Below are 24122 nucleotides of genomic sequence, written 5' to 3' on the forward strand. Positions count from 1 at the left end.
AAAAAAAAAAAAAAAAAAAAGATAAAGGTCCAATTTCATTCTTTTGCATGTGGATATCCAGTCTTCCCAGCACCATTTGTCAAAGATACTATCTTTTCCCCATAATGTAGTCCTGGTACCCTCTTGAAGGTCATTTGACTGTATATATAAGTTTCTTTCTGGGCTCTTCATTCTGTTCCTCTGGTCCATATGTCCGTCTTTATGCCAGTACCATACTGTTTTCATTAATGTAGCCTTGTAATATAGTTTAAAGTCAGGACTATGAAGCTTCTACCTTGAAGGTCTTTTGTGGTTCCTTATTAATTATTGATTTTTTTCCCATTTCTGTAAAAAAATATCATTGAGGGTTTGAAATGGATTACTCTAAATTTGCAGATCACTTTGGGTAGTATGGATATATATATATTTTTAATTCTTTATTTCCTATCGCTTTTAGCAAAAGTATGGATATTTTTAACAATGTTAAGTCTTCTAACCCATGAGCATGGGATGTCTTTCTGTTGACTAGTCCTTTATTTTTAAAGACATAGGTCGACTAACTAATGTCAAAGATTACAATGAATTATATTGAGAAAAGGTTTATTGATTTTTTTCAATAAATGGTACTAAGTCAATTGGATATCATGTGAATAAAATGAAATATGACCCCCTACCTAACACTACACATAGAAAGTACTTTCCAGATGGGTGGTAGCTTTAAATGGGGAAGGTACATAAAATAAACCTTTTTTTTTTGAGATGGAGTGTTGCTCTGTTACAAGGCCAGAGTGCAGTGTCACGATCTCAGCTCACTGCAACCTTTGCCTCCCAGGTTCAAGTGATTCTCCTGTCTCAGTTGCCTGAGTAGCTGGGACTACAGGTGTCCAGCACCACACCCAGCTATTTTTTTGTATTTTTAGTAAAGATGGAGTTTCACCATGTTGGCCAGAATGGTCTTGATCTCTTGACCTCGTGATCCACCTGCCTCAGCCCCCCAAAGTGTTGGGATTACAGGCGTGAGCCACTGTGCCTAGACAATAAACCTTTTAGAATAAAAACAAAAGAATATTTTGGGACGTGGAATAGGCACAGTTTCTTAACAGGAATATAAAAGGTGCTAATACTAAAGAAAAAGAAAATGGTAAATTATACTACATTAAAATTAAGAATATCTCATAACACCAAAAGCATTGGCAACAAAAGCCAAAATAGACAAATGGGACCTAATTAAACTCCACAGCTTCTGTACAGCAAAAGAAACAATCATTAGAGTGAATTGACAACCAACAGAATGGGAAAAAAATTTTGCAATCTACCCATCTGACAAAGGGTTAATATCCAGAATCTACAAAGAACTAAAACAGATTTACAAGAAGAAAACAAACAAACCCATCCCAAAGTGGGCATAGGATATAAACAGACATATATGTCTTCTTTTCAAAAGAAGACATATATGAGGCCAACAAACATATGAAAAAATGCTCATCATCACTGATTATTAGAGAAATGCAAATCGAAACCACATTGATATACCACCTCATGCCAGTTAGAATGGTGATCATTTAAAAATCTGGAGACAACAGATGCTGGAGAGGATGTGGAGAAATAGGAACACTTTTACACTGTTGGTGGGAGTGTAAATTAGTTCAACCATTGTGGAAGACAGTGTGGCACTTCCTCAAGGACCTAGAAATAGAAATTCCATTTAACCCAGCAATCCCATTACTGGGTATATACCCAAAGGATTATAAATCATTCTATTATAAAGACACATGCACATGTATGTTCATAGTGGCACTGTTTACAATAGCAAAGACCTGGAACCAACCCAAATGCCCAACAATGATACACTGGACAAGGAAAATATGGCACATATACACCATGGAATACGATGCAGCCATAAAAAACGATGAGTTTGTGTCCTTTGTAGGGATATGGATGAATCTGGAAACCATCATTCTCAGCAAACTGACACAGAACAGAAAATCAAACACCACATATTCTCACTCATAGGCAGGTGTTGAACAGTGAGAACACATGGACACAGGGAGAGGAACATCACACACTGGGGTCTGTTGTGGGGGGCCAAGGGAGGGACAGCACGGGGATGGGGAGGTCGGGGAAGGATAACATGGGGAGACATGCCAGATGTAGGTGACAGGGGGATGAAGGCTGCTGCCATGTGTGTACATATGAAACAATCCTGCATGATCAGCACATGTACCCCAGAACCTAAAGTACAATAATAAAAGTATATTTATATATATATCTCATCAAAAACCACCGTTAAGAGAGTGATATGGTTTGGATCTGTGTCCCCACCCAAATCTCGTGTTGAGCTGTAATCCACAGTGTTGGAGGTAGGGCCTGGTGCAAAGTGATTGGATCATGGGGGTGGTTCCTTCATGAATGGCTTAACACCATCCCCTTGGGGTTGTTCTAGTGATAGAGTTCTCATGAGATCTAGTTGTTTAAAAGTGTGTGGCACCTCCCCTTTTCTCTCTCTTCTTCCTACTCTGGCCTTGTGAAGTGCCAGCTCCCTCTTTGCCCTCCATCATGATTGCAAGTTTCCTGAGGCCTCCCTAGAGGTTTTTTGAGGCCTCCCCAGAATCCGAGCAGATGCCAACATCATGCTCCCTGTGCCAACATCATGCTTCCTGTACAGCCTGTAGAACTGTGAGCCAATTAAACCTCTTTTCTTTATAAACTACCCTGTTTCAAGTATTTCTTTATAGCAGTGTGAGAATGGACTAATACAGACAGTGAGATTAGCCATAGGGTAGATTATTTGAGGGTTCATATCTAGAAATCAACACATCAGTAAGAAAAAGCAGACAATCCAATAAGAAAAAAATGGGTAAAAGTCTTAACCAAGCTTTCATAAAAGAGGCTGTCCTAAAAGCCAACAGACATGAAAAGGTGTTCAGTTTCATTAGTCATCAGGGAAACACAGATTAAAACTTGAATAAGTTCCACTCACGTAAATCAGAATGGCTATGATTTAAAAGACAGGTAATACCAAATGTTGGCAGGAATATAAAGCAGCTGAACACTCCCACACTTCTTAGTTTGTGTATAGTTTGGTACAACCATTTTAGAAAATCATTTGGCACTATATAGTAAAACTAAACACACGCAAACTGATAACCCAGCATTTCTACTCAGATATATACCCCACAGAAAATGCACATACATACAGTTATCAGAAATTTGTATAAAATTTCATGGTAGTATTATTAGTAATAGCCAACAACTGGATGTAACTTACATCCATCAACAGAAGAATGGTTAATAAATAAATGTATTTTTCATACCATGGAGTTCTATACAACAACAGAAATGAACAAGCTATTGCTGTACACAACAATATAGCATACCTATTGTATTATGCCATTCATACAAAATAGGTAAAACTAACAGACAAGAGTAATCTATAGTGGTGGAAGTTACAACAGTGGTTACGTTTAGTATCATTCATTTATTATTTTTGTAAAATTAAGATCATATACAATTTTGCATTCTGCTTTTTTCACTTCACATTTTGAGCATTTCCCCATATCATTAAATATTCCTTGAAACTATAATTTTAAGGGCTATTTAACATTTCATCATAATTTAGACATACTAGTAGACATAGTATTTTTAAAGGATAAATTGATAGCATAAAATTGATATTAGTAGAATTTTAACCATAATTACAAATAAATTGTTGTTGGTTACCTTTCTGTATATGGTCTTAAGTAATGGGTTTAAAGATTCCTTCCTTATGCTTAGTCTGAAATTCCACGACTGTTTAATAGGTGTAGGTAATGACAGTATTTCTCCACTTTCTCCAAACCAACGCTTTCCCTATCAAAAATATTTAAGTACAGTAATTAAATATTTTACTAAGAAAGTCACATACTAGCCAGTGTTCTAACTTGTTAGCTGCTGCACTTGCCTCTTCTAGTTTAAGCAGGCGATTTTCCATTTTGTTGCAGGTTTTTTTATATATTTCTGGCTTTCTCTGAATATAGAATCCTTCATCTTCTAAAATACGTGGCATCATATCTTTTGGCAGTTTGCGCTGGTTGACCACTTAATAACAATGAAACTTAGATATCAAAGTCCAAAATGTTAAATGGATATTGACCAAATAAGTAGTACAAACGACTATAATTACACTCTACTACTAAAGTCTAGCAAAAAGCCTCTCTCTCGCTTTCTCTGTCTCTCTCTCTGCATATATATGTACATTTTTTAAATGGAGAATGGGTTCTCTTAATCAATTCCCTTAATTTAGGAAAATAATGAAAAACAAATATAGAAAAGTTACTATAATTTTAGATCAGTACTTTTTATTTATCTGGCATACAGAAAAGCTATTATTCCATAACATAATTCATTAATGACTTGAATATTTTACTGGAAAAGAATATTACCTGGAGAACTACTTGGTACAAAAATATTTGCCTTCTGTTTTTTTATTTGTTCTTGATCATCTTCATATTCAGCAGCTTTTACTTTGACTAAATCTGTCAAAATGAATTCTTTGATAAACTCTTCATCTTCACTCTCATCAACATTTTGTAAATTACCACCAAGTGAAAAGCATTTGGGATAATTATGGTTTACTGGTCTCTGTTGAATACCAAAAAGGAAAATAAGTTTTCACACTTGTCTTCAATGATTAACATGCAAATAAATAAAATGTACTGGAACCTTACTGTGAACTGTGCTTCTGATCCTGTCACTCACAGACCAAGTTCCAGCTGAAATTGTGTTACAATGAAATTTCACTGAACTTAAAACTCATTTAGTATACAATATGATTTTTCTACAGCCCATCTTAACAATTCTTCACTGAAAGACTGATAAGAGCTGAAATAGCTCTTCCTCCCCTATGGAAAATGTTCTGAGATAATGAACTGTAATATTTCAACTACTGAGAATACACAGTATAGGGCAGGATCCAAAGATACCAGACCATGTGATCCTAAAACCCCTTTTTCCCCATCATTGAGAAAACAGTACCACCTAAAGCGCTGTAGAGTAGGCATGCTGTTTTCTACAAGGTATTCATGAAAAAAAAAGAAAGATGAAGGAAAAGTAAAGATTCAGCATAGAAGTCTGGCAGAGTGATTACAGTGAAATTTTGAAAGATGATATTGATAAAGGTTATAAACAATCTGAACATAGATGTGGAAAGTTACATTATTAAATATTAAAATGAATCTATCATACTCATAAATTTAATATGAGTCAATTCGTGAAAGTAAAATCATTATTTTGAATTATTTTACCTGTCTAGTTTGAAATATACACATATTGAACAACAGAGACAGTATGTGAGTCACACAAAAATCCCTTGATTCTCAAAAACATACATTTAGGGTAAATAATAAAATTTTTAAAAGTTAATCACATAATTCCTTTGACTAGAGACTCCTACATGGCCTTGATCAACAATGACAAAGTTAAATAAGTAAGGTCACTAGACATCAACTAGGTTCATATAAAATACCATCATACCCTTAAATGGGAAAAAAAAAAAAAAAAAAAAAAAAAAACCATCATACCCTCCCTCCTATATCCCTGTCAGGAAATCAGGATAATATTTTATATCCACAAATCTTTGTGATATTTTTTTCAGAATTAAAATAAAGAATACCAACACCTAGGAGCAAGATTTGGGGGATCTCCAAGTGGGAGCTCTCTTTGAAGATTCCAGTCATAGACTACAAAGGCCTCTTTGCTCCAACTGGAGCTCCCATGACCAAGCTTCTTTTATAACGGCCGTGGTTTGGGCCAGGGTTTTCCACCTGCCTTCAGAGCTAAGGTCTGCCCTCACTGTATAGTATGTCGGGCTCTCATCTTGGACTCTAGCCTCTGAGATATGACCCTATGGGTCTTTTTTTATGAGCCCTACCCAATCTGCCTATATTTTTAGCTTGAGACAAGCTGTGATCTGGACCAATGCAAGTCCTACCTACTCAACTATTCCTCACTTAGTCTAAGTCCAGCTGCTATCCCAGATCACTTTCTTCGTCTTCACTGTGCAGCTCACAGAAGAGCAATGTGTGTGCTGTTTGCTATTATGTGACAGGGAGAATGGGGTCGGAAGATATAAGTCTAGATGGATACAAGTGAATATTGTGCAGTAAAAAAGGGATGGTGTCCTCTGTCCCTTCTCACAGGAACAACCTTGTTCACTGTGGTGTGGCAAGCAGAAGTTTCTGAAAGTAACCCTACGCCTCACTCTGAGTTGCCCAGATGAGTTATTTGAAACCAGGGATCCCCTTTCTCCCAGCAGGAAGGGGCCACATTCAAACTCAGCCTCCTACAAAAGGAGTAGCTTTCTCCTTTATGTAATGGGGACACTAGTCACCAGCTTCGGGGAGACAGCTTTTCCAAACAACTCCTCTAAATAGCTCACATCTAAACCCTGACTTCCTCATGCCCAAGAAGCCCATTTGCCCAACCCTTTACTCCTAATGCCTTAATATCTTTATGCTTGCCCTGAGAGAAGGAAGAGTGGCCATAGCCACAGCACCTGGCCCTGGCATACTCTGCTAGATGGGAGGATCAGAGACAGGGCCTGCTTTTGTTTTTCCAGAAAAGCCTATTCCTTAACCCAAACTGTGGGATGCTGGGAAGTCAGATGACTAATTAAGATCACAGGAATGTTTGATACCCATTTCATCAATAGTCATTCAAATATACATTGTGTGCCTAATATATTCCAGAAGGAAAATAAACAGACAAAGAAATATATGTTAATTGGTGATAAGTGTTATGAAGAAAAATAAAGCAGGGTGAGAGGACAGGAAATGCTGGGCTGGGTAGATTGGGGGTACCATTTTAGATAGGGTTGTCTGGCATAGGATCTTTAATAATATGTCATTTGAAGAGAAATCCAAAGTTAGTGGGGACAGAGCTTAAGGATAAGGAAAGAGCTTTCCAGGCAGTCACCTCGGTACAAAGGCCCTGAGGCAGAGCTTGCTATAAATGAGAACCAGGAAGGAAGCCAATGTGGCTGGTGTGAGACGAGAGAGGGGAGAGTAGTGAAAAATAAAGTCAGAGGGGTACTTTATTTTACAGAGAAGGACCCTGTAAGCACTTTCATTGTGAGTGAGACAGGAAACCATTAGAAGGTGTAAGCAAAAAAAATGATCTTAGATTTTAACAGGATCACTGTAATATCTGTATGGTATGGAAAATGGACTACAAGGACAATAATGAACACAGAGAGAGACGGTGGCAATGATTCTGATGAGAGGCTATAGTGAAGTACCAGAGAGGGTGGTGAAAAGTGGGTCCAATTTGGGAATACTTTGAAGGCAGAACCAACAGGATTTGTGAGAAACTGGATTTAAAGCATGTGAGTAAATGGGAGTCTAAGGATGATACCAGGGTTCAAATGAGCAATTGAACAAATGGAATTGCCATTTACTACTATGATTCTGTTTATATAAAACTCTGTGTGGCCAGGTGTGGTGGTTCACACCTGTAATCCCAGCACTTTGGGAGGCTGAGGTGGGTGGATCACCTGAGGTTAGGAGTTTGAGACCATCCTGGCCAACATGGCAAAACCCCTTCTTTACTAAAAACACAAAAATTAGCCAGGTGTAGTGGCACACACCTGTAATCTCAGCTACTGGGGAGACTGAGGCAGGAGAATTGATTGAACCCAGGAGACAGATGTTGCAGTGAGCCAAGATCACACCACAGCACTCCACCTGGGCAGCAAAGCAAGACTCCCTCTCAAAAAGAAAAAAAAAAACCCTGGTGGCTGGGAAGATGGTCGAATAGAAACACCTCCCATCTGCAGCTCCCAGAGAAACCAATGCAAAGAAAAGAAGGCAGGTAATTTCTGCATTTCCAACTGAGGTACCCAGCTCATTTCATCTGGACTTGTTAGATACCGGGTGCAGCCAATGGAGGGTGAGCAGAAGCAGGGTGGGGCGTCTCCTCACCCATAAAGCACAAGGGGTTGGGGAACTCTCTCCCCTAACTAGCCTAGGGAAGCCGTGAGGGACAGTGCTATGAGGAATGGTGCACTCCGACCCAGATACTATGTGTTTCCCACTGTCTCCACAACCCGCAGACCAGAAGATTCCCTCAGGCACCTATGCTACCAGGGCCCTGGGTTTCAAGCACAAAACTGGGCAGCTGTTTAGGCAGACACCGAGCTAGCTGCAGGAGTTTTCTGGTAGACCCCAGTGGTGCCTGGAATGCCAGTAAGACAGAACAGTTCACTCCCCTGGAAAGGGGGCTGAAGTCAGGGAGCCACATGGTCTATCTCAGCAGATCCCACCCCCATGGAGCCCAGCAAGCTAAGATTCACTGGCTTGAAATTCTTGCTGCCAGCACAGCAGTCTGAAGTCAACCTGGGAAAACTCCAGTGTGGTGGGGGGAGGGGTGTCCACCATTACTGAGGCTTGAGTAGGCAGTTTTCCCCTAACAATGTAAACAAAGCCACCAGGGAGTTAGAACCGGGCAGAGCCCAACACAGCTCTGCAAAGCCACTGTAGCCAGACTGCCTTCCTACATTCTTCCTCTCCAGGAAGGGCATCTCTGAAAGAAAGGCAGCAGCCCCAGTCAGGGGCTTATAGATAAAACTCTCATCTCCTCAGGACAGAACACCAGGGGAAGGGGCAGCTGTGGGCACAGCTTCAGCAGACTTAAACTTTCCTGCCTGCCAGCTCTGAAGAGAGCAGCAGATCTCCCAGCACAGGGCTCAAGCTCTGCTAAGGGACCGACTGACTCCTCAAGTGGGTCCCTGAGCCCCATGCCTCCTGACTAGGAGATACCTCCCAGCGGGGGTCAACAAACAACTCATACAGGAGAGCTCTGGCTGGCATTTGGTGGATGCCCCTCTGTGACAAAACTTCCAGAGGAAGGAACAAGCAGCAATCTTTGCTGTTCTGCAGCCTCTGCTGGTGACACTCAGGCAAACAGGGTCTGGAGTGGACCTCCATCAAACTCCAGCAGACTTGCAGCAGAGGAGCCTGACTGTTAGAAAGAAAACTAACAAATAGAAAGGAATAGCATCAGTATCAACAAAAAGGACATCCACTCAAAAACACCATCCAAAGGTCACCAATATCAAAGACCAAAGGTAGATAAATCCACCAAAATTAGGAAAAAAAAGCACAAAAATGCTGAAAATTCCAAAATCCAGATGCCTCTTCTCCTCCAAAGGATCACAACTCCTCACCAACAAGGGAACAAAACTAGATGGAGAATGAGTTTGACAAAATGCAGAAGTAGCCTTCAGAAAGTGGGTAATATCAAACTTCTCTGAGCTAAAGGAGTGTGTTCTAACCGAATGCAAGGAAGCTAAGAACCTTGAAAAAGGTTAGAGGAATTGCTAACTAGAATAACCAGTTTAGAGAAGAACACAAATGACCTGATGGAACTGAAAAACACAGCAGAACTTTGTGAAGCATACACAAGTACCAGTAGCTGAATCAACTAAGTGGAAGAAAGGATATCAGAGATTGAAGGTCAACTTAATGAAATAAAGCATGAAGACAAGATTGGAGAAAAAAGAATAAACAAACAAAGCCTCCAAGAAATATGGGACTAAATTCAGACAATACAGAGAACACCACAAAGATACTCCTCAAGAAGACCAACACCCCTGTAATCCCAGTACTTTGGGAGGCCGAGGCAGGCAGATCACGAGGTCAAGAGATTGAGACTATCCTGGCCAACATGGTGAAACCCCGTCTCTACTAAAAATACAAAAAAAGTAGCTGGGCATGGTGGGACGCGCCTGTAGTCCCAGCTACTTGGGAGGCTGAGGCAGGAGAATTGCTTGAACCCAGGAGGCGGAGGTTGCAGTGAGCCGAGGTCACACCACTGCACTCCAGCCTGGTGACGGATTGAGACTCTGTCTCAAAAAAAAAAGAAGAAGACCAACACTAAGACACATAATCATCGGATTCACCAGTGTTGAAATGAAAAAAAAAATATATATTAAGTCAGCCAGAGAGAAAGGTCGAGTTACCCATACAGGGAAGTCTACCAGACTAACAGCAGATCTCTTTACAGAAACCCTCCAAGCCAGAAGAGAGTGGGGGCCAATATTCAACATTCTTAAATAAAAGAATTTTCAACCTAGAATTTCATATCCAGGCAAACTAAGCTTCATAAACGAAGGAGAAATAAAATCCTATACAGACAAGCAAATGCTGAGATATTTGTCACCACTAGGCCCGCCTTACAAGAACTCCTGAAGGAAGTACTAAATATGGAAAGGAAAAACCAGTACCATCCACTGCAAAAACATGCCAAATTGTAAAGACCATCAACACTATGAAGAAACTGTATCAACTAATGGGCAAAATAACCAGCTAGCATCATAATGACAGGATCAGATTCACATATAACAATATTAACTTTAAATGTGAATGGGATGAATGCCCCAATTAAAAGACATAGACTGGCAAATTAGATAAAGAGTCAAGACCCATTGGTGTGCTGTATTCAGGAGACCCATCTCATGCACAAAAATGTGAGGAAGATTTACCAAGCAAATGTAAAGCAAAAANAAAAAAAAAAAAAAAAAAAAAAAAAAAAAGCAGGGATTGCAATCCTAGTCTCTGCTAAAACAGACTTTAAACCAACAATGATCAAAAAAGACAAAGAAGAGCATTACATAATGAATGGTAAAGGGTTCAACACAGCAAGAAAAGCTAACTATCCTAAATACATATGTACCCAATACAGGAGCACCCAGATTCATAAAGCAAGTTCTTAGTTCTCTCTACAAAGAGACTTAGATTCCCACACAACAGTGGGAGACTTTAATACCCCACTGTCAATATTAGACAGATCAAAAAGATGGAAAATTAACAAGGATATTGAGGACTTGAACTCAGCTCTGGACTAAGCGGACCTAATAGACATCTAGAGAACTCTCAACCCCAAATCAACAGAATATATATTCTTCTCAGCACTACATCACACTTATTCTAAGAGACCACATAATTGGAAGTAAAACACTCCTCAGAAAATGCAAAAGAATGCAAATCATAACAGTCTCTCAGACCATAATGCAATCAAATTAGAACTGAGGAATAAGAAACTCACTCAAAACCACACAACTACATGGAAACTGAACAACCTGCTCCCAGATGACTACTGGGTAAATAACGAAATTAAGGCAGAAATAAATAAGGTCTTTGAAACCAATGATAACAAAGACACAACATGCCAGACTCTCTAGGACACAGCTAATGCAGTGTTTAGAGGGAAATGTATAGCACTAAAACGCCAACAGGAGAAAGCAGGAAAGATCTAAAATTGACACCCTAACATCACAATTAAAAGAACTAGAGAAGGAAGAGCAAACAAATTCAAAAGCTAGCAGAAGACAAGAAATATCTAAGATCAGAGCAGAACTGAAGGAGATAGAGACACAAAAAAAACCTTCAAAAAAAATCAATGAATCCAGGAGCTGGTTTTTTTAAAAGATTAACAAAATAGATAAACTGCTAGCCAGACTAATTAAGAAGAAAAGGAGAAGAATCAAATAGACACAATAAAAATGATAAGGGGAATATCACCACTGATCCCACAGAAATACAAACTACCATCAGAGAATACTATAAACACCTCTACACAAATAAACTAGAAAATCTAGAAGAAATAGATAAATTCCTAGACACATAGACCCTTCCAAGACTAAACTAGGAAGAAATTGAAACCCTGAATAGACCAATAATAAGTTCTAAAAATGAGGCAGTAATTAATAGCCTACTAACCAAAAAAAGTCCAGGACCAGATAGTTTCACAGCTGAATTCTACCAGAGGTATAAATAACAGCTGGTACCATTCCTTCTGAAACTATCCCAAACAATAGAAAAAGAAGGAATCCTCCCTAATTCATTTTATGAGGCCAGCATCATCCTGATACCAAAACTTGGCAGAGACACAACAAAAAAAGAAAATTTCAGGCCAATATCTCCGATGAACATTGATGTGAAACTCCTCAATAAAATACTGGCAAACCGAATCCAGCAGCACATTAAAAAGCTTATCCATCACAATAAAGTCAGCTTCATCACTGGGACAAAGCTGGTTCAACATACACAAATCAATAAACGTAATCCATCAAATAAACAGAACCAATGACAAAAACCATATGATTATCTCAATAGATGCAGAAAAGGCCTTCAATAAAATTCAATGCCCCTTCATGTTAAAAACTCTCAATAAACTAGGTATTGATGAAATGTGTCTCTAAATAATAAGAGCTATTTATGGCAAACCCATAGCCAATATCACACTGAATGGGCAAAAGCTGGAAGCATTCCTTTTGAAAACCAGCACAAGACACTCCTATTCAACATAGTATTGGAAGTTCTGGCCAGGGAAATCAGGCAAGAGAAAGAAATAAAGGGCACTTAAATAGGAAGACAGGAAGTTAAATTGTCTCTGTTTGCATTTGTCCTGATTGTATATTTAGAAAACCCCATTGTCTCAGCCCAAAATCTCCTTAAGCTGATAAGCAACTTCAGCAATGTCTCAGGATACCAAATCAATGTGCAAAAATCACAAGCAATCCTATATACCAAAAACAGAGAGCCAAATCATGAATGAACTCCCATTCACAATTGCTACAAAGAGAATAAAATACCTAGGAATACAACTTACAAGGGATGTAAAGGACCTCTTCAAGGAGAACTACAAATCACTGCTCAAGGAAATAAAAGAGGACACAAACAAATAGAAAAACATTCCATGCTCATGGATAGGAAGAATCGATATCATGAAAATGGTCATTATAGATTGAATGCTAACCCCATCAAGCTACCACTGACTTTCTTCACAGAATTGGAAAAACTACTTTAAATTTCACATGGAACCAAAAAAGAGCCCATATAGCCAAGACAATCCTAAGCAAAAAGAACAAAGCTAGTGGCACCATGCCAGCTGACTTCAAACTATACTACAAGGCTACAGTAACCAAAATAGCATGGTACTGGTACCAAAACAGAGATACAGATCAATGGAACAGAACAGAAGCCTCAGAAATAACACGACACATCTACAACCATCTATCCTTGATAAATCTGACAAAAGCAATGGGGAAATAATTCCCTATTTAATAAATGGTGTTGGGAAAACTGGCTAACAACAGGCAGAAAACTGAAACCGTACCCCTTCCTTATGTCTTATATAAAAATTAACCCAAGATGGATTAAAGACTTAAACATAAGACCTAAAACCATGCAAACACTAGAAGAAAACCTAGGCAATACCATACAGGACATAGGCATGGACAAAGACTTCATGACTAAAACACCAAACTCAATGGCAACAAAAGCCAAAATTGACAAATGGGATCTAAGTAAACTAAAGAGCTTCTGCACAGCAAAAGAAACTATCATCAGAGTGAACAGGCAACCTACGGAATGCAAGAAAATCTTTGCAATCTATTCATCTGACAAAGGGCTAATATCCAGAATCTACAAAGAACGTAAACAAAGTTACAAGATAATAACAAACCACCCCATCAAAAAGTGGGGGAATGATATGAACAGTCACTTCTCAAAAGAAGACATTTATGCGGCCCACAAACATATGAAAAAAAGTTCACCAACACTGGTCATTAGAGAAATGAAAATCAAAACCACAACAAAATACCATCTCATTCCAGTTAGAGTCATTACAAAGTCAGGAAACAACAGATGCTGGAGAGGATGTGGAGAAATAGCAATGCTTTTATACTATCGGTGGGAGTGTAAATTAGTTCAACCATTGTGGAAGACAGTGTGGCGATTCCTCAAGGATCTATAACCAGAAATACCATTTGACCCAGCAATCCCAATACTGGGTATATACCTAAAGGATTATAAATTATTCTACTATAAAGACACATGCACACATATGTTTACTGGAGCACTGTTCACAATAGCAAAGACTTAGAGCCAGCCCAAATGCCCATCAATGATAGATTGGATAAAGAAAATTTGGCACATTTACACCATGGGATACTATATAGCCATAAAAAAAGATTGGTTCATGTCCTTTGCAGGGACATGGATGAAGCTGGAAACCATCATTCTCAGCAAACTAACACAGGAACAGAAAATCAAACATTGCATGTTCTCACTCATAAGTGGGAGATGAACAATGAGAACACATGGACACAGGGAGGGGAACATCACACACTGCAGCCTGTCAGGGGGTTTGGGGGCTAGAGGAGGGATAGCATTAGAAGAAATACCTAACGTAGATGACAGGTTGATAGATGCTGCAAACCACCATGGCACGTGTATACCTATGTAACAAACCTGCACGTTCTGCACATGTATTCCAGAACTTAAAGCATAATTTAAAAAAAACTTTGTGTGTGCATGTATAGGGCTAAGCATAGAGAAAAGTATGAAAAAATGATAATAGTGACTATCTTAGGACAGTGGGATTTCAGGTGATTTTTATTTTCTTCCTGGAGGCTTCCTGCATTATGTTTTTATACTGGGTATGTTTTATTTCTTCAAAATTTTAAGAATTGTTTTTTTAATTGTGGGAAAACAATAAGAAAAAGACAATGAAAGGACTGGAGCAGAATGCAAAGAAAGGGGACTGGAAGGGACTAGGAGGTAAGTAGGAAGGCAAATGGGGGACCTAGAGGGACTTGACAGGAGGCCCTTAGGGATCTGGAGGGACTGAGAGGTGTCAAAAGACATGACGTAGAACTGTGGGGAATAGGAGTTACGGGGTAGCAGGGGGCTCAAGAAACCCTGAGGAGACTGGAAGGTACAGAGGAACTGAAGAAACTGTCCGGGAACAACAGCAGATAGGGAGACAAGTGAGGAGGAGATGGGAAAGACCAGTGAGGCTAAGTAGGACTGGAGGAAAAGGCAACCCCAGAGAAACAGGGAGACTACGCAGTTTGAGGGGGACTGGGAGGGACTGACTAGAAGCAGGGCCTGGGATTGGATTGGGAGGAATGAAGGACAGGGAAACCATGAGGAGTAGTAGAGATTCTGGAGAACAATGTGGGGCCCTTGGAAAGGATAGGACAAAAAGAAAACACAGGCTTTTGAGCTGACAGCCTAGACTCTCCAGCTCTATCAAGGCTTAACCCTCTTTGCCTGATTTTCCTCACCTGTAAAGATAAGCATGATGCCTGCCTCACAGTGTTAAGATGAGGATTGAATGCTACAATCTGTGTTCAAAACTTAGTCATCACTGGGCATTCAGAATGCGCTCAATAAATGCTAGGTTTTATTATTATGAACAGTTCCTTAACTCAAAGAGAAGAGGAAGGCACAATAATAGAACTTCATCTCCTGTTCATGTATTTCATTCTGTGCTTTTAATAAAGAATCATTTTTTCCTGAGAGTGAGATCGTGGGAGGGAGGTGAACAAATCCAACCTGCTTTGAAGATTCATCCAAAGCTGAACTTTCTTCACCACTCAGAATGAAAAATGAAAGGCTTTTATCCAATGAGACTTCAGTCTGTGGAGAAAAGGATAAACCAGTATTTAGTGTTGAAATAAATACTTTTTCTGCTTATAAGTAAATGAAATACTTTTCCGTAATATGGTAAACCTAACTGTTATCTCACTAGTGAACAGGGAGCAGCAAGGCAGAGCATGTCAAGGTATATTTAGATCTGAGTTTGTTTGGTTCATGAGTTTTTATTTTTGTTTTGGTAACTGCAAGAAAAGCCAGAATATAGGGGCAAAATCTTCTCCCTCTTCCCAAACTGTCTCCTCACTCTAGTCTGGGTGGTAAGAGTTTGACCAAAATGCTGGCTCTGGTGGAACTTTCTTTTCTCTCCTTGTTTTTGGTGCTGTCCTGTTCAGATACCCCCGCCCCCACCCACCCACACAAGTGCCACCTCAGCCCACAATCTTTCATGGAGTTAGAAGTAATTAAAAGTCTGAAAAGTGGTATATTCTTAGTTGTAAACTCGCTGATAAAGAAGCTCTCATTTTTCACTCCTGTAAAGTCTGAATCTTTGAATTAACAAATCATATCATTTCTTTCTCACACACATATATTAAAATGAACTGTTTTAAGGAAAGCTTGGGAAAGGAATTAATTCTATAATGAAAAGTAAAACATAGTTACTAGGAATCAATTTAAAATAAGTAAAAACGAAAATTAGAATTTTATGTAAGATATAATTTTGTAAAATATAAAATGAGATTTTATCTTATAAAAGCTTATCTTATATTGTTTGTATCTACAATGTAGCCATCAGATTAACTTAAAAGTTATTCACCTTGTAACAATGCTGCTTATATGAATTGTCAGTATATGCTTTTATCCCCTATCATCTCTGCACATCTCAAAATCACTTACTAAAATCTTCTGCTTTCTGAGCAGATATCCCTGTGTGGTAATTGGGATCGTGCTTCTTAGAAGGGCCAATTTCTCTTCCTTTCAACCCCTTTTCTTGGTACTCAGTGGATTGACCTTGACAAACTTTGTAACTCTTTATAGTTTTTACTATTCATAGTGAAATTAAATCCAATTTAGGCATGTTTTAATTCATGTGTTGAGTGAATAACATGCACATAAACATCACTTTTTAGTCTACTTTTACCTTTACATTTAATTAAAATAATTTTTATTAAGCACCTAAGAGAGGCACCGTGGAGGAGCCAAAGATAAATTAAAAAAAAAAAATCCTTGCATTTTAAAATTTGCAGAGTTAAATACTCTAGGTGCTTGTGGCAGAAACTACTAGTTGCCCATTACAGTCTTTTCTCCCATCTCTATTAGTAGAACCTAGACACTTCTTCCACGTTCATTTGGTGGAAATGGTATGTGCAGTTTGCAGATCTTGTCCCCTGAAAGATCAACCCAAAATCCTTTGGTTCTTTCTTCCCCGCTTCCCTTTTGCCAGCAAATGGAAAAACTAGAACTTTGCCATTGGACTCATGGATGGAAACCACATATTGGAGATACCAACACTCTCCTATCAGCCTGGATTACTTAATTGTTACATTAGAGAAAAAAAGGAAACTTCTATCTTAATGAAAACACTTTACTTTGAATCTTTTTGTTACAGCTACTTAGCTTGTACTCTAAATAATATAACTCTCTAAAAAGAGGAGTTGTTTTATCATTTTAAGTTCCAAATATTTAACTACATATTGAATTTTCAAATAGTGGTTACACATTAAAAATTTGTCAGTTGGATATCACCTATAACACTGTTAGAATAATTCATTGGGAGGCCATTAGACTGAAGCAGTTCTAGGGCCCTGAGTTCCTAAGTAAGCAAACCAAAACCCAACTCAGTGTGAATGGTCCTATCCAAAGAAAATCAAACTTTAGTTTTACCAATTGGAAACTGCCAACTAATCTCTAACTAGGAACATTAAGGCTACTGCTCCACTTTGTCAATCAAATGTTTTCTTTGCCTTGCTTCCGCATGCACCATTTAAAAGTTTTCCCCACGTGCCCCTTTGGTGGAGTCCTAGCCATCTGCAGATATTCCTCAATTCACAAATTGTGGTCTGTTCAAACAAACTCTTTAAAAGTTTAATGTTCCTAAATCTGACTTTTAACAATATTTTATTATAATTTTTTTAGGATTAAAAAGTAACGCCAAGTAAGAAGAGAGTGTGATTGCAAATGGGCAATCACTGATAAAGTAGAATCTTTTTTGAGTGATAAGAATTAAACTGTGGTAAATTAACTAAAAATCAATGAGTCATCCACTTCAAATAGGTGAAGTTTTGCGATGTAAACTATACTTCCGTAAAGCTGTTTTAAAAAGTAAAAAAAGAAAAAACTTATTTACCTTGGTTCTTTGATATATTTGGCTATCAGTGAGCTGCTCAGCTGAAGATTTTTCATCTTTGTTAATCTGAAACACAACATTAATACATCTTTACAGAAATAGACATAATTGTGCTCATAAGTCTTTTGTCCAAAATTTATAAATATCAAGACTTTGCGATGTTTTCCTTTTAAAAAGTATGGTATGTGTAGGTGCTCAATAAACATTAGTAGATGAGTGAATGCTCATTATTTTTTTAAAAAGTGTGGTATGTATATAAGAAATATCAGCACACATACTGAAATGTCATTTATAATTAGTATGGCCAAATCACCTAACTCTTCCTGGCTTTAGGTTTGACATTATAAGGATGTTATGAGATAAAGGGAAAAAATATATATATAGGAAGCTTTTAGGAATTAAGGAGCTGTATTAACATTTATTTTCAGCTATCTTTTGACAAAGAAAACTTTATTGTGCTATATGTCTCATTTAAATAGCAACTTTGAAAACAAGAAATTTTAAAAAGCATTACCTTAGAATTTTTTCGCTTTTCTCTCACTTTGCCTCTCAATGTCTTTACTACATTTTGATTTTCTTCTGCATCTAAATCTATCAGGAAACCAACATAATAAAGAGTTTATGACACTTTATTATAATTAAACAACAATTGCAGCAAAAATATTTATTAAATACTTTAATTGCATGCATTTCTAAGCCTCATGACAATTATGAAAACTAGGTTATTGTCCTATGAGAGCTATAAGATCAATAGATGTCCTTTCTCCTTCTCCATCTGGAACAAATACTTTCACCCATTCAGATCTGGTTTTTTTCTTTGTGACAACTTTTCTATTCTCTGTCACCTTCTTTTTACAATTTTTTTTTTCTTTGAGATGGAGTTTTGCTCATTGCCCAGGCTGGGGTGCAGTGGTACAATCTCAGCTCACTGCAACCTCCCCTTCCCGGGTTCAAGCAATTCACCTGCCTTAGCCTCCTGAGTAGCTGGGACTTGGAACCAACCCAAAAGTCCATCAGAGATAGACTAGATAAAGAAAATGTGGCACATATGCACCATAGAATACTATGCAGCCGTAAAAAAGGATGAGTTCATGTCCTTTGCAAGTACATGGATGAAACTGGAAACCATCATTCTCAGCAAACTAACACAGGAACAGAAAACCAAACTCCACATATTCTCACTCATAAGTGGGAGTTGAACAATGAGAACACATGGACTCAGGAAGGGGAACATAACACACTGGGGCCTTTGGGGGGTAGGGGGCGAGGGGAGGGATAGCATTAGGAGAACTACCTAATGTAGATGACAGGGTGATGGATGCAGTAAACTACCATGGCATGTGTATAACTATATAACAAACCTGCATGTTCTGCATATGTACCCCAAAAGCTAAAGTATAAAAAGAAAAACTCTCAAGCCCTTGTGCGTACCCCAAGCCATGTATTATTTTCTGCTCATCCACTGGATGGACTGAAAAAAAGATCACGCAAGATCATGCAGTCCTAGGTACAGTAAAAAATTGAGGACCTATAGATCTCTTTGCCTTGCCTTTTGCTTTTTCTATTCCCTGCCTTTGAGTGGTTAAAGGTTAAATAGAAGATTGTAGAAATAAAGGGTAAGCATAAAGCTAAATAACTGACTGTAGGTCATGTTTAACCACAGTATTCCTTGGTAAAATTTAAAAATTACTAGTTGGTTTTGTTTATACTATATTCCCATAATTTAGAATGGCACATGGCATATAATACATGCTCAATAAATACTTGCTTGGTGAATGAACCAGGGCTCAACCATTATTTATGTATTTTTCTTCCTGAGAGTTGAAGTTTGCTGAAGCAGGTTCTATACCTATGTATGTTTGTGTTCTAAAACAGTCTCACCGCCAGTGGATTCTCCATGTTTGTAATGACAAAAAGAAAATGGAATTCAGTTATTTATTATATCCATTGACTTTTCTATGTATTTTCTTATGCCCATCTTGTTTTATTTAGGAAGTTTAATTTCTCTTTAAATTGATTCCTTAGGAAATCTGTGTTCCCAGCTGAAACTCTGGAACAGGATTAATCATTTACATCTGTTAAAAACAAAAATGAAGAATATCAGAGTTATGGTATACTTATTGAGAACCTTTTTGAAGATGCTTGTCTCTAATTTCTTCAGCTGTAACGTTATCCATCTCTCTGACAACTGCAAAAAAAGCAAGGAGGGTTAAACTTGCATCTTGTTTTGCCATTGAACATCTTTTCAAATATTCATCAGCCCTTTGAACATCATCTCCTTTAAAATACAAGTTCATATATTTTGCTTGTTTTCTTGAACTTCATCTTTTTATCTATTTGCATGAGCTCTTCAAATATGGTGAAATTACTCCCTCTTACAAGGTAAAGCAAGATGGCTGATGGCTGAACAGAATCCTCCAGCAATCATCTGCCCTGCAGGAACAACAAATTGAACAACTATCCATATAAGAAGCACCTTTATAAGAACCAAAAAATCAGGTGAGCAATCATAGTGCCGGATGTTAACATCATATCAAGGAAGGAGCCACTGAAGAGAGTAGGAAAGAAAATCTTGAATTGCCTACACCACCTCTCTCTCATCCCCAGGCAGTGTGGCAGGAAGAGGGAATTTGTGCATTTGGGGGAGGAAGGTCAAAGTGATTCGGGGACTTTGCACTGGAACTCTCTGCTCTCCTAACCTAGCTGAAAGCAACACAGGGCAGAATTTGGCCAGCATCCACAGAGGGAGCATTTAGACAAGCCCTAGCCAGAGGGGAATTGTCCATCCCAGCAGTCAGAACCTGACTTCCAGCTAGCCCTACCACCCTTGGCTAAAGCACTCTAGGGTCCTAATAAACTTGAAAGGCAGTCTAGCCCACAAGGACCACAATTCCTGGGCAAGTCCTTGTACTGTGCTGGGCTCAGAGCCAGTGGGCTCAGGGTACACACGATCCAGTGAGACAGCAGCTGGGGTGGCCAAGAGAGTGCTTGCATCACCCATCCCCCAACTTCAGGCAGTACAGCTCACAGCTCTAGGAAAAGAGAGAAGAGCAAAGAGTACTTTGTGTTGCAACTTGGATACCAGCTCAGCCCCCGTAAAATAAAGCACCAAGCAGAGTCCTCAAGCCCCCACTCCTGGCACTATCTCCCAGATAACATTTTCAGACCAACACGGGCCCAGAAGAGAACCCACTGTCCTGAAGGAAAGGTTGCAATCCTGGCAGCATCCACCATCTGCTGACTAAAGAGCCCTTGGGCCTTGGGTAAAGGTGGTAGCCAGTCAGTAGTGATTAGACCATGGGGGTGGATCCCCAAGCTGTTCTCCTGACAGTGAGTGAGTTATCATGAGATCTGATGGTTTTACAAGCCTCTGGTATTTCCCTTGCTTTCATTTCTCTCTCCTGCCACCATGTGAAGAAGGTCCTTGCTTCCCCTTTGCCTTCCACCATGAGTCTAAGTTTCCCGAGGCCTTCCCAGCCATGTGGAATTGTGAGTCAATTAAACCTCTTTCCTTTATAAATTACTTTTTAAAGGGTAGTATCTTTATAACAATGTGAGAATGGACTAATACACTTGGGTATCCAACTCAGCCACAGTCAATTAAAGTGCAACTAGCAGACTTCTAGGTCCCTGATTCCACTTAGCTATTAGAAGGCATTTCTAGATCCATCACAGGCCAGAAGGAAACCTGCAGCTCTGAAGGGAGTGAACCAGGCTTGCTAGGACTCACCAGCTGCTGACTAAAAACCCCTTGGGCCTTGAATAAACATCAGTGGTAGCCACAGTACGGTCACCACTGGCCTGGGACAGTGGTGGCCATGAGCAGATAGCCCTTCTGCTTAAGAAAAGAGAAAAGCAGAGAGGATTTAAGTCTTGCAACCTCGGTACCAGTTCAGCCCCAGTAAAATAAAGCACCAGACAAATTCCTAAAACCCCTGACCACAGGCCCTCATCTTTTAATGGCAGCTCTAAGCCCACCCTGGGCCAGAAGGGAACGTGCCTCACTGGAAGGGGAAGACCTAGTCCTGGCAGGATTCAGGGGGTGTCGGGGGAGGGAAGGAAAGGGAAGAGATGGGAAGGGAAGGGGAGGGGAGGAAGGGAAGGGAAGGAGAAGGGGAAGGAGAAGGGATGGTAATTTTGAATTTATTATCCATTCTGCAAGAACTTCTAAAATACACTTAAAATCAATAGCTGGCTTATTGATGCCGACACTTGTAAATGTTGTCTGCTCAACTAGAAAAAGCATTAGCAGTAGCACATATCCTATAGACAGTAAAATTATAACAAACTATCAAATGAAATGTTATCGTAGAAATTATTAATCATATTTTTTGCAGACTTGGAAGTGTTCCTAACCTGTCCACCTATCATTCTACGTAATAGATAAGATAGTCATTTAAAAATTTGGATAAAATTACAGATCTAAGTGAAAATTACACTTGCTCTGTTGAAATCTCATGCATAAGGAAAAATCACAGTGCAGTGCAGACTTCTGCTTTCTTACAGCAGTTCCATTTTCTGTTAGAAAATTGGCTCTAACAGTTAAACCCTATTTTATCTTTGAGGTTACTACAATTTATGATTCTTGCAATTAGAGCTTTTTCTAAAAGGCAAGGAATTTGAGGATTAGCTATTTTTGTATCAGATGACCTGAAGTTTCTCTATCACTATGATGATTTCTGAAATGAAATTTCATAGGGCTTATGTTGTAAGTTTAAGATTCAAAAAGAAATGTATCACTTGAATCTTTGAAAGGCTAAAAAATAAAATTAAATAAAATAAAGGTGGGGGGCATTGTTCAGGATATCTCTTCCGAGCTAGGCTTGGTATATGAAAGTATGCAAAATTCCAATTTGTAGCTTTGCAAGCATTTACCTTTCTATTAATGATGTGCCCACAGGGTAACAGATGTAATAAAACATAAAAACTTCTGGCCAGGCACGGTGGCTCATGCCCTGTAATCCCAGCACTTTGGGAGGCCACAGTGGGAGGATCACCTGGGGTCAGGAGTTCAAGACCAGCCTGGCAATCATGGTGAAACCCCATCTCCACAAAAATGCCAAAATTAGTTGGGCATGATGGCAGGCGTATGTAATCTGAGCTACTCAGGAGGCTGAGGTGCAAGAATCACTTGAATTGGGAGGCAAAGGTTGCAGTGAGCTGAGATCATGCCATTGCACTCCAGCCTGAGTGACAGAGTAAGACTCCATCTCAAAAAAAAATAAATAAATAAAAATAAAAACTTCTTTAGTATTAGTACAATAGATTTTACCACAGTTTGTTAATTTATGTTTGTAATTAATGAAATTAAAGTCAAAGATGAAACCAAACATTTTTTTTTTCTATGATTGTAAGGCCAGAATTCCTAACCTCTCATATTCTCATTCACAGAGTCTTTGGGATGGAAGCCAACTTTTGTAATTTCACAATGAAAACCAATAAAACGACAATTTAAAAATAATAATAAAAGAACAACTTGTCGATGGTAACACAACAAAATTAGAGGCAATTAACTGATTTCAAATTACTATATTTCTAAATTATAGAAAACATTAAATTTAATTAAAATAGTTTTGATCAGTGGAGGCTGAAAAGATGAAAAGGGATTTACGTCTCTTTCCACATTCTTTTTTTGGCTCCACAAACACTTTGCAGCAGAGTTTGTATGGTTTGAATGTTTTTTTCCTCTCCAACTTTCATGTTGAAATATATTCCCAATGTTGGAGATGGGGCCTGGTGGGAAGTGATTGGATTGTGGGGGCGGATTCCTCATAGGTGGCTTAGCACCATCCCCTTGGTGATGAGTGAGTTCTTGCTCAGTTCACATGGGATCTAATTGCTTAAAAGAGTCTGACGCCTTGCTTTTCTCTCTCTTGCTCCCTCTTTCACCATATGGCATGCCAGCTTTCCTTCCCTTCTACCACAATTGTAAGCTTCCTGAGGCCGTCACCAGAAGCAGATGCTGGAGCCATACTTGTGCAGCCAGCAGAACTGTGAGCCAATTAAACTTCTTTTCTTTATAAACTACCCAGTCTCAGGAATTCCTTTATAATGACGCAAAAACGACCTAACACAGAAAGTTGGTGTCAAGATGTGAAGCATTCTGTACAGATACCTGAAGACGTGGAAGTGGCTTTGGAACTTGGTAATGGTTGTAAGAGTGTGGAGGGCTCAGAAGAAGTTCGGAAAATGAGGGAACGTTTAAAACTTCTTAGAGACTGGCTAAATGGTTGTGACCAAAACGCTGATAGAGATATAGATAGTGAAGGCCAGGCTGATGTGGTCTCAAACAGAAATGAGAAAGTTATTGGGAACTGGAGTAAAGTTCATTCCTGTTATGCCGTAGCAAAGAACTTAGCTGCACTTAGCAAAGAGCTTAG

The 24122-nt window shown here is 38.9% G+C and overlaps 2 protein-coding genes across 2 annotated transcripts in view; both read right to left on the bottom strand.

The window, feature by feature from the left end:
- Positions 1-3823, bottom strand: part of LOC119469446 (protein CC2D2B-like) — a gene marked incomplete at its 3' end in the record, with an annotated part of 36301 nt that extends 32478 nt beyond the window's left edge. Inside the window, exon 1 of the mRNA XM_037734713.1 lies at positions 3700-3823. The remainder of the gene's footprint in view (positions 1-3699) is intronic.
- A 511-nt stretch (positions 3824-4334) lies between these two features.
- LOC119466710 (protein CC2D2B homolog) lies at positions 4335-20555 on the bottom strand. The gene is made up of 5 exons (XM_037734707.1): positions 19871-20555; positions 18257-18333; positions 17742-17808; positions 15357-15451; positions 4335-4599 (listed from the first exon to the last, which is right to left on the bottom strand). Exons 1-5 carry the CDS (start codon positions 20037-20039, stop codon positions 4381-4383), a joined length of 627 nt encoding a protein of 208 aa, XP_037590635.1. The 5' UTR covers positions 20040-20555; the 3' UTR covers positions 4335-4380.
- Between the last annotated feature and the right edge of the window lie 3567 nt (positions 20556-24122).

The sequence above is a fragment of the Cebus imitator genome, unplaced genomic scaffold, assembly GCF_001604975.1.
Source record: "Cebus imitator isolate Cc_AM_T3 unplaced genomic scaffold, Cebus_imitator-1.0 Scaffold656, whole genome shotgun sequence".
Taxonomy (NCBI): domain Eukaryota; kingdom Metazoa; phylum Chordata; class Mammalia; order Primates; family Cebidae; genus Cebus; species Cebus imitator.